Source organism: Zea mays, chromosome 10 (assembly GCF_902167145.1).
Source record: "Zea mays cultivar B73 chromosome 10, Zm-B73-REFERENCE-NAM-5.0, whole genome shotgun sequence".
Taxonomy (NCBI): Eukaryota; Viridiplantae; Streptophyta; class Magnoliopsida; order Poales; family Poaceae; genus Zea; species Zea mays.
The window spans coordinates 16,624,423-16,635,410 of record NC_050105.1 but is presented as its reverse complement, the minus strand read 5'-3'; the positions used below and the strand labels follow the sequence as shown (position 1 = coordinate 16,635,410).

The window sequence follows — 10,988 nt, the reverse complement described above, 5'->3', positions numbered from 1 at the left end:
GTTCGAGTTATATAAAAAACTGTTCTAACAGTGTCATATTTTACAAAAAAAATTGTAGAAAAATATAAGCACCTCCTAAAATGCCACAAATATATTGCACCTTATTAGGTTGTCTCATATCAACATCTAAACGAACGGACGCTTCAGAAAACTTTTTTCTAAACGAATTGAGTAGATTAATAGATTTCAGTTAATCACTTGATTAGGACTTTACTATTGGAGCTTAATTTATTGTTGGTGCCTTAAATTTTATAAAATATATTTATTTTTAGCTTTAGATCATTTTTACAGAGCTGAAGATGCTCTTATCGGCTCCATGCCGCGTAGATAGATGGCGGCAGTGTATCCGTTGGAATACGACGATCCGTCGTTACAAAAAACGACGTCGAGCCCACATGGCCTCACGTTTATGCTCGAGTTTCTACGTTCAGTTTCAACCGTTTAATTTTAAATAAATCTATATATTCAACATTTGTGTATAAAAACTTACCATATAGATTGTCCAACAACTCAAAGTATGATCATACTTATTCAATTGTTAAGGCTACTAGAAAAGACAGGACCCTATCGGATGTTGTACCATCGAGGGGAGGAGAGGTGGTCTACTGGAAAATGAGAGCCGTGGCCCATGGCAGAATAGGAAATCAAGTAAGAGGTTATTTAGATTTTATAGACTAATTTTAAATTTTTTTATTTTATTTCCTAAATTACTAAATATGAAAAGTAAAATAGTATTTTAGTTTTTATATTTAGCAATTTAGGATTAAAATGGATCGGCCTCTCGAATCCATCGCCCCTGTTCCCTCTCCCTTCCGTCGGACTTCAAACCCTAGCGGCGATGGCGTCCGCGGCGGCGGGCACACCGAAGCGCTGCTACTACGAGGTCCTGGGCCTATCTCGCGACTGCTCCCCGACGGACATCAAGCTTGCTTTCCGCCGCCTCGCGCTCTCGCTCCACCCCGACAAGCAGCCCCCCGGCTCCGACCTCGCCGCCGCCACCGCCGCCTTCCAGGAGCTCCAGCATGCCCACTCTGTCCTCTCTGACCCGCAGGAGCGTGCCTACTACGACTCCCACCGCTCCCAGATCCTCTTCTCTGACCCAGCCTCCGCCGGCGCCAAATCCGCTTCCATCGTCCCCGATCTTTTCGCCTTCTTCTCTTCGTCCGCTTTCTCCGGCTTCTCCGACACGGGCCGCGGCTTCTACAAGGTCTACGGGGACGTCTTCGACAAGGTATTCGCGCAGGAGCTTGCCTATGCTCGCCGGATGGGGGTTCCCGACCCCGCTGCGCCACCGGTCATTGGGAACCTCGATTCCCCCTATGCGCAGGTCACTGCTTTCTACAGTTATTGGCTTGGGTTTGGCTCGGTCATGGATTTCGGATGGGCGGCTGAGTGGGACGCTGCACGTGGGGAAAGTCGCCGTGTTCGGAGGCTCATGGAGGAGGACAACAAGAAGGCGATGCGCAAGGCACGGCGGGAGTACAATGACGCTGTCAGGGGCCTGGCTGCCTTCTGCAAGAAGAGGGATAAGAGGGTGGTGGACATGGTTTTAAAGAAGAAGCTGGAGGAGGAGAAGAGAAAGGCAGAGGAGAAGGAAAGGAAGAAGGAGGAGGACAAGAGGAAGAAGGAGCGAGCCATGGCATGTCAGGAACCTGAGTGGGCGAGGGCAGAGGAGGTAGAGGAGGGACTGTATGATGAAGATGAAGAAGAGGAGATGAGGGCCAAGAAGGAGGAGCTGTACTGTGTGGCGTGCAATAAAAAGTTCAAATCGGACAAACAGTGGAAGAACCACGAGCAGTCGAAGAAGCATAGGGATAAGGTTTCTGAACTGAGGATGGCCTTTAGGGAGGAGGAGTCTTTGAAAGAGGCAGAGGAGGGGGAAGGTGATTGGAATGAAGTTGATGTGGGGTTTGATTTTAAGCCTACACAGGAGTCAGATGATGAGAGTGCATTTTCAGATGCTGCAGAAGAGTTAGCTGAAGAATTTGAGGAAGGTTTGGAGGTGCATGATAAAGAGAACGGTGATAAGGATTTCGATAGTGCAGAGCAGGAGGTTGGGTCATATGATGAGGCAAGTGTATTGGAGGCAATGCTATCAAGCTGCAAGAACAGAAAGGGTGGTTATGTGGCTCCTCCAGAGGAGGCTTTGTCTGGTACTGCTGAGGATGACGATCATCATAGAAGTTCTGAAGTTAATAATGCAAAAAGGAAAGGACGCAGGCGACGGGCAGCAAAGAAGGAGCAAGATGAAAGTAATTATGCTGGCAATGAGCATCATGGTAAATGTGAGGTTCAGCCTGAGGGTTCGGTCCATGGTAATGATGTTGATGATATCATGGAAGGGCCATCCTCTTCTAATGTCAACAATGGTTCAGTAAGCAAAGGAGATAAGCAGAATGGTGAAAACACGAATCCTAAAAAGAACAAGAAAGGCACAAAAAAGAAACCAACTGTTTCTACTGATCAGAAGAGTATGTCAAAGGCTGACCAGAAGAGCACATCAAAAGGGAAGAAACAAAAGGTACATGTACATTCTTTCCTTCAAGCCAATACTTTGTTCATATTTTAGCCTCGTATGGTTTACAACAAGCTTGTTGTTTGGGAAGAAAAACCTTCTGTGCTGTTGGCTCCTGTAGCTTTCTAATTTGAACCACATGTATTCGCTTGCAGTATAAGATTACCAATTCTAGATGACATGTTCCGACTGTTTATACTTGTGAAAACTTAGGGTGTATTTGCTACTTCAGAACCAATTTTATAGCACTGCATAGAGCATGGACAAGATATTTTGAACAGGGCATCATTCGAGGGCCATTAGCCAACTCTGTTTCTTGACAGATGGCCCTAGGGCAAGGTATTTTGATATATCTTGAAAGTTTGTTACAACATTTCCAATCGTTCTCAAATAATAATTGGTAAATCAATAAGTTTGTCTCAACAGCAACAACAACATATCCTTTTAGTCCCAAGCAAGTTAAAAAAGGCTAGAGTTAAAACCTAATAGAAGCCACAATTCAAGGCTCAGTCACGTGGATAGTTGTTTTCGATTCGCTCCTATTCAAGGCTAAATCTTTAGGTATATTCCATCCTTTGAGTCTTCTTTTATTGTCTCTTCCCATGTCAACTTCAGTCTTTCACTGCGTCTCTTCCTATATAGTTACTATAGCGCCTTGGGATCTCACTATGGAGGTCTCTGTTAGACATGTCCAAACCATCTTAATCGGTGTTGGACAACCTTCTTGGACCGCCTTGAAACCTGCACTTGTTGTACCTACCTGTCCATTGAAATATCCTATAGAAGCTTCTCACTAGTAGGTATAGCTCTAACCATGCCATTTAAGTCATCCTACAAAAGTCTCTTCGCACTCTCAGAGTGTCGTACTTGGGAGGCTTACACACTGAGTACATTCAAGACATCTTATCTGCTTTCCTTCTCGCATCCAGTGGTGGCTTGCTCAAACTGCTATGACAGGGAGAGCTATAGCAGTGCTATGGTGGACCCTAAGCCATTTAGGGTTTTAGGAAAATAAATGCAATTTATAGGCCAGGAAAGCCATTATTCCAGAAAAATTCAAATGATTGCTCACATAACATTAGAGATAAGTAGGTACTCCTGTAATTATAAGATGTTTTGTTTTTCTAGATACATTAGTTTTACATTGTATCAAGACATAATGCATATCTAAGTGTATAGTAAAAGCTATGTATCTAGAAAAGCTAAAACGTTTTATAGTTTGAAACGGATGGACTAGAAGATAAGATATATAACATAAGTACTTGTCCAGTAGCCTAAGACATAAGTAAACACCAATCAGACAATCAAACGCCTGGTGCTTGTTCCTAACTTGACAGAACATTTGGGGTCTGTTTAGCACTGCTAAATAAATGGCCCACAAAGCTGTTTAGGACTGCTATTGCCTGATATAGCGCACAAAAGAGCAAAAATGTACTGGGGAGAGGGTCTAGCCACTATAGCAGTGGTATAGCAAGCTATTTCCAACATTCATTTTTAAACAAAATGAATAAGGGTAAATTTTAAAAAGGAGAACAATCTTGGTTACATGTGGTATTATGATTTATCATATTTAGATGCCCTGTGATTTCTGTTTAACTTATAAGGTAGGTTGGCTTTGTCTCTTTGCACTTTTACACCCTATACTAAACATTCATAGAAATTTTTTTGGGGGGTAACTCTGTTTTTACTGTTTTGTAGTGTGTATGTGATACTGTACTACTGGAAACATGTTCATTACCTTGTGGCATGGAACTCAAAGCTGATTGTTTTTTTTATTATGTGTTTGTATACTTTATATGGAAACCAAATTATCATAAGTTTGTGGAACTTCATTCGATAGCATCCAATTGAAAGTTGCATATACTTAAAATCCACAGAACTTTAATAGCTGCTATTGCTGTGTGTGGTTGTGGTATGATAACTTTGATATTGAATTATAGATATAGCACATATACTACAAAAAAGCAATCCTGTAGATTTAATTGCGCATCCCTGATAACACTTGTTATATATGTGTATCAGGAGGTCTCGAAGGCACCTAGTAATGATTGCGATACTTGTGGAGGAACTTTTGAGTCGAGGTATTGCAGCTACCATTCCCCCCTCCCGGTACTATGTTGCTGTTGCAGTTTGGAATTCAAAATAAAAATGGTTAAGCTTAAAATGATCTCCTTGCAGGAACAAGTTGTTTTCTCACTTGGAAGAAACAGGTCACGCAATGCTGAAGACGCGGCAGAAGAATCGTCGTTGAGGGAAATAAGTTGAACTTCCAAGCACGTAGTTGGTTCTGCTAGTTACCACATAACAGCATGGTTCTCTTATGTTTTGGCGCACTTTTTTATCTGTAGCGAACATATTTTTTTTCTAGATTCTTTATGTGTAGTGTGGAGATGATGTTTTTGTTTATAAGGCCATATGGTACCGGGGGTAGGGGGGGTATACCGGGCGGGAAAGACACTGATAATTACAATATGTAACATTATTTCATTATTTGTGCGACCTGTGCCATCCTTACAAATTTTAGTGTTACAATGGCTGCCCCATCTCAGATGTAATGGCTTCATATTTTTCTCTCTTTTTTTTATTATTGTCAGTTCTCTTAGTCCTGATTCGTAAATTATGTTTTGTGTGGTAGAGTGGAAATCACCAAAGCATTATAAGAGCTGGACAGTCTTCTCTTGAACAGAATTGCCCCGATCTTGTTTGGAAGCAGCGGGAGCACTGATTCTATCTTTGTCACAGAAGCCATGCGCTTCATTTTCTTGAACATAGCTTTTACCCTATTCATATATACCTTTAAAATAAAGAGCCAATTTTTTTCTCCATTTTTCTATGGCCTTTCCTCACCCCGTGGATATGAGAACTGTCTATTCCTCCATTTTTTCTCTCCATTTTTTGTGTGGCCTTTTCTTCACTCACCCTGTTGACGTGAAAACTGTTTATTCCTATATTTTTATATGACATACACAAGATTTCTTGAAGTACCTGGATAGAAATCTTAATCAAATAGAAAAGGATTTTCTGATTCCTTCCCTGTTTTTTTATCCATTATGGTATCCCATTCTTTTCTGTTTTTTTTCCAACAGCACAGCTGTGATTTTGTTTCTTTTCCCACCTGCGTGCTTTCTTTTTCTGGTTTTCGATTCTATTTTGTGTTTAGCTTTTTTCTAGTTTTAGATTCTATTTTGTGTTTAGTTTTTTTTTCAACGGCTTCCATGATTTCAAATTTTGTTTTTGTTTTCTGATTCTATTTTTTCGGGTAATGTTATAGAGTTTGATTCCAAGATGTTTTTCCTATACTGTTTTTCGATTTTTTGTTGTTTAGCAACATTACATAGTTCGATTACGATTCAAGACACGTTAAACAATAGTGCAAACTTTGGTATTAAAACATTTTGAAACATCTCTACTTCTATAAACACTAGTTTTGACGGTCATTATGTGTCATCACTTTTAATAAATTTCCTTCCATTTTTTCAAAATCAAACCACAATATGTATGCCTCGCCCTCCCTTTGTTGCGGCCTCCCTTCGAGCACCTTACACGCGTAGATCTGTTTCTTTCTCACGTCTTACCTAACATCCTTAGAAGTTTTATCTCTAATATGTATCTATGATATATGCAACCAACCATGCAACCATCATGAGCGTTTTTCAGCGCCGTCATAGAGGACATTGAGCATGTCATTTCGCTAGCCTCTGACTAAATGCCAACATGACTAAATATATGTTGATATAAAATATTGTTTTCTCTCCCAGGTTTCATCTAACAACCAGATAAGATAAGTCTTGTCTTTTACATGCGCAACCAACCGTGCAACCACCACGATCACTTCCTCATTGTTGTTGTCGTTGTATATTAACCTCCAAATTTCCACCTCTTTCCTTGTCTTTGCTCCCTCACCTAGATTCTTTTGCGTCGTCATAGAGCACATCGAGTAGGCCATCCCGCTGCCTCTGACTCGTCAGCCACTGCCACTACACTGCCTTTACCCTCCCTATCGACAAGCGTCTTGAACAACTAACGTGTAAGCAGCGGGGCAAGAACAACGAGGAAGAGGAGGAGGCGCCGGCGACAGCGATGCATGGATAAACAACCGGGTCTCCGCCACCATGCGCCCCTGCAGGCAGCGGAGCAAGAACAATCGAGGGAGATGAGGAGGCGCCAGTGATGCACCATCCTACTGGGTGCCATGAAGGACATCAATCAGGCTATCCTGCTAGACTCCAACTCGCCAACCGTCGTCGTCGCTGTTAGATAACAATATTCCTTGCCTTGTATAGCGACCTGATGCTTGGCTTTCATAGCTGGCGAGCCTTGTATAGCATGCTAGGATAGAGAGAGTTTTGGGGAGGAGTCCAGGATGGATCAATTAGGATCCTGTCGGTTTTCCTGTTTAGGAGGTTTCCTTTTGCCTCATGCACTCCTCCCCTATATATGTACCTGTAATTCTTCTCTATCAATACAATACATAATTCCTCCAATTCTAGTTTACTTACATGGTATCACGACTCTAGACTTTTCTTCCTTCCTCTTCCGCTACAAGCGTGCCCTCCTCTTCGGCGCTGTTCTAGCGCTGCTCCATGGCTGGTGCCAACCCGACATCGCCTCCTGCCATCTCTGACCATGGATATTAAATTAAGAAATATATTATGAATACAAAGAAATATGCTAATCTCTATGATTATCTCTAGGGCATATTACTAACAGTCTCCCACTTACGCTAAAGTTAGTCTAGAAGATATCTAATACCCATAGGTCTCATGTGTGCCTCATGCTTTGGCTGTGGAAGAGGTTTCGTCAAAGGATCATTATTGGAACTTGCCGACACGTGGTCTAGCTAATCCAAACAGTGGGAGAATAGGGATGATTTGATGTTTGTCAACACATTGTATTAGACAACAGTGTTTCCTAGCTCCCCGCAATAGGGTACAGTGCGAGGATATTTATAGGTAACCAGGGGACGGTTTCACCTTGGCAAATACAGTTATGCCCCCGGTTATCTACGTTATCTCTAAAATATTCCCCTCTAAAGAGGTATTACAGGTTATTACAGCGTGATTAGGTACAACACAGATGGACACACCATCAACTCTACCCACGTAGTGGCTTACAAGTGGGACTAGGCGGCCCAGGGCGATTTTAGTCGGGCCCACCGTTTCAACAACGCGCGGGCGACGACAGAAGCCTCCGTGCTCCATGCGCCAGGTCTTCGGCAGTCAGAGAGGCCTTCGCCGTTTCTGGCTCTGACTGGGACCGGTAAGGCTTTCGCTTGCCTTTTACGCTCCCTCCGTCTTAGGGCCTTCGCTCCATCAGTCTTCGTCTGCCTTCGCTTTTCCTCCATCATGATTTATCCCTGTCACAAAACAATCGAGCGAGGGGAGCGACACGCCTTCGCCCCAACACTTGCCCTCCGAGGGGCCAGTTCGACAAAGTGAGCTGGTACCAAAGTCTTTGTTGAGAGATGGTCGAAACGCTGCCCTCGCTCGGTTGAAGTGGCCTCGCGGAGTTTTTTGAAATGTGACCGTTGAAAGGTGACATTTTACTGTGGGGCTGTTGAGTTCCTGAGGCATTTTCCCTTGCGTATAAAAAGCTGCGCACACGGCGCTGCGGGAGTTTTACCCATCTTCGTGCAGAAAAACCCTAGCCTTCTTGCTTTCTGCTCGTTGCCCTCTTTGTCTCGCGCCACCGGTGATCTGGCCCGTGTTAAGCAGACAGTCCACCGCCACCGACGGTACGTGATGCTATCATCTTCTTCCTCGTCGTCGTTCGCTGCGACTGCATCCTCGAACGCGTCATCGTCGGAGAAGACGATTAGTGATCCGACGGCGGTTGTGGAGCTACAGCCCGGCCACACGGTGGAGTTTGGTACATCGAGGATTTACTCGGGCCGCGTGCACGAGATGCAGCGTTTGGTTATTTTGGGAATGGAGTTGGGCGAGCGCTAGGGGCTGAAGATGTCCTCGAGTCGGAAGGAGAGTTGGTTGTGTTCGAGGCCCTTTTCACTGCTGGACTCTGCTTGCCAGCGCATCGATTCATAGCAGAAGTTATGCGGAAATTTCAAATTCAGATTCATTAGTTGACATCGAACGCTATGGTGGCGTTGGTGAAGTATGTTGGGCGGTGACTTCCTATGGCGGAGAGCCGTCTGTTGAGGTCTTCGCTAAGAATTATTGATTGCATTGCCAGAAGAAAAATATAGGTGGACTGATTGCGCAATTTGGGTCCTGCACATTCACGCCGAGTGGGAAGACTTTGGTCGAAGTAGTTGAGATTGTTCCTTGTGCCAAGAATAAGTGGGGTGTCGAAGGATTGCCTGGTTTGCCCCCATCCATCTTGTGCTCGCATTGTTATGTGGACTTCCCACAATTTAAAGTGAAGAAAGGGATAAGAATGAGGAGGCCCTTCGCGATGCAACTCGGTTGAGCAGCGACCGAGATTTAGTTGAAGAGTTCGTTGCCTATAGTGTGTGGTCGCTGGCTCACGGGTGGGGTCTGGGCAAAGTCAGGCTTCGCCCGATGCCGTCTTTGGGTGACCAGATGGTGCAGAGCCCTGCCTTCACCATCGCTTTGCGAAGGCGGGACACAACTGCCTTCGTTCAGGAGGTGGAGGTGGAGGCGATTAAGATTGTTGGAAAATATGTGCCAAAGACAGAGATGTTGAGGAGCCTGGATATCCACGGTTCCAACGTTAGGTTTAACCTGGTTTTTGAATTGAATAGCTTGTGCTACGGTCCATACCCGGAGGGGGACTCTGCTGATGCCGGGGATGACCGAGGAAAACATGTGAAGACCCCGTCTGAAGAGGGCACCTCAAAGGGAAAGGGTGTGGTTGCAGCAACTCGAAGAGGAAAATAGATGTGCAAGGTACGAAGGGGGAAAAGATGGGGCCGAAGGCCTCTAAGCTTTTTGTTGAGGAGTTGACGGGGACGTGCGCTGGGCCTAGGGAAGTTATGACTTCACTCGAGCTCTAGGAAACATCTTCACACATGCTGAAGGTTACCGGGGGTCGATGGCATAGGAAGGACCCTATTCCTTAGCCCACTGACGATGACTATTTTACGTCCCATTTGGCTCGTGAGTTGAAAATATTTCCTTACGGAAGAAATATTGGTGCTATTGTGTCAACAGTGATGGAGAAAGATCGTTAAGAGACCCAGCGGAAGAAACGTAAAGGCCCGCTTCGGCTGGTGGACCCGCGTCGTGACGTTAAGACGTTGCGCCTGAAAGTTGCCTAGAGAGGGGGGATGAATAAGCGAAACCTGAAATTTATAAACTTAAACACACACTAAGGCCGAGGTTAGCGTTAGAATTAAATCCGAGTGCGGAAGGTTGTTTCTCTTGCCAAGAGTTGCTCAAATGATACGGATGACGTTTGGGAGCAAACTCAAATCAATATTAGCTAGGAAACTTTAGAGAGAGGAAAGAGGGAAAACAAATCAAATGGAAATCAACACAAGTGGACATGGTGATTTGTTTTACCGAGGTTCGGTTCGAAAGAACCTAGTCCCCATTGAGGAGGCCACAAAGGCCGGGTCTATTCCAACCCTTTCCCTCTCTGAAACGGTCACTTAGACCGGATGAGCCTTCTCCTTGATCAATCGGGTCACTAAGACCCCGCAAGGATCACTACACACTTATGTGTCTCTTGCTAGCTTTACAAAGCACTTAGAGAATAAGAATGGGGAAGGAGAAAGGCAGTCCAAGCAACAAGAGCAATAAAAGAACACAAGTAATCCTCTCACAAGTCTCTAAGCACTAGAGTTGATTTTGGGAGCTTGGAGTGGATTGAATGCTTTGAATGTGTCTTGGAGTGTTTGGATTTGCTCTTGCAATGAATATGGAGTTCAGAAAACTTGGATCCCATTGAAGGAGGTGGTGGGGGGTATTTATAGCCTCCAACCACTTCCTAGCAATTGGCTGTTTTTGCTGGCGATGGGCACACCGGACAGGTATTGTTCACTGTCCGGTGCGCGCCACGTTAGCACACACGTTGGGGTTTGGAGCGAGTGGACCGTTGGAGCCTTTGTCTTGTAGTTGCACCAGACAGTCCAGTGCCACAACAGACATGTCCGGTGCGCTCTGACTCCTGCGCGCACTGTTCACTTCACTTTTGCTTTTGCAGTCGACCGTTGCGCGTAGTGACCGTTGCTCCGCTGGCGCACCGGACATGTCCGGTGCACACCGGACAGTCCAGTGAATTATAGCGAAGCGCGCCCAGAAGAAACCCGAGAGTGGCCTGTTCGACTGTCCGGTGTGCCACTTGGCAGCACACTCTCATGTCTTGCTCCAAATTTGTTTGTGTCCCTAACTGAATTTCTTTTTTGGTTTTTGTTGAACCTTATGCACCTGAGATAAATGACATCTAGGCAAACTAATTAGTCCACGTGGTTTGTGATGGACGTCAACCAGCAAAATTGATTATAGGAAATGATTAAGTCCATTTCCCTTTCAATCTCCCCCTTTTTGGTGAT

The 10,988-nt window shown here is 44.6% G+C and overlaps 1 protein-coding gene across 1 annotated transcript; it reads left to right on the top strand.

Moving 5' to 3' along the window:
* The first annotated feature begins 809 nt into the window (after nt 1-809).
* On the top strand, nt 810-5,030 carry LOC100383616 (DNAJ protein JJJ1-like protein). The gene is made up of 3 exons (NM_001176264.1): nt 810-2,521; nt 4,538-4,596; nt 4,694-5,030. Exons 1-3 carry the CDS (start codon nt 839-841, stop codon nt 4,764-4,766), a joined length of 1,815 nt encoding a protein of 604 aa, NP_001169735.1. The 5' UTR covers nt 810-838; the 3' UTR covers nt 4,767-5,030.
* Nucleotides 5,031-10,988: the final 5,958 nt, after the last annotated feature.

Bases quoted from the DNA above. Each gene is read 5' to 3' on its own strand.
- LOC100383616 (NM_001176264.1), top strand. From the start codon at position 839: ATGGCGTCCGCGGCGGCGGGCACACCGAAGCGCTGCTACTACGAGGTC. The intron at 2,522-4,537 runs GTACATGTACAT...TATGTGTATCAG, and splicing joins CAAAAGGGAAGAAACAAAAG to GAGGTCTCGAAGGCACCTAG. The intron at 4,597-4,693 runs GTATTGCAGCTA...ATCTCCTTGCAG, and splicing joins GGAGGAACTTTTGAGTCGAG to GAACAAGTTGTTTTCTCACT.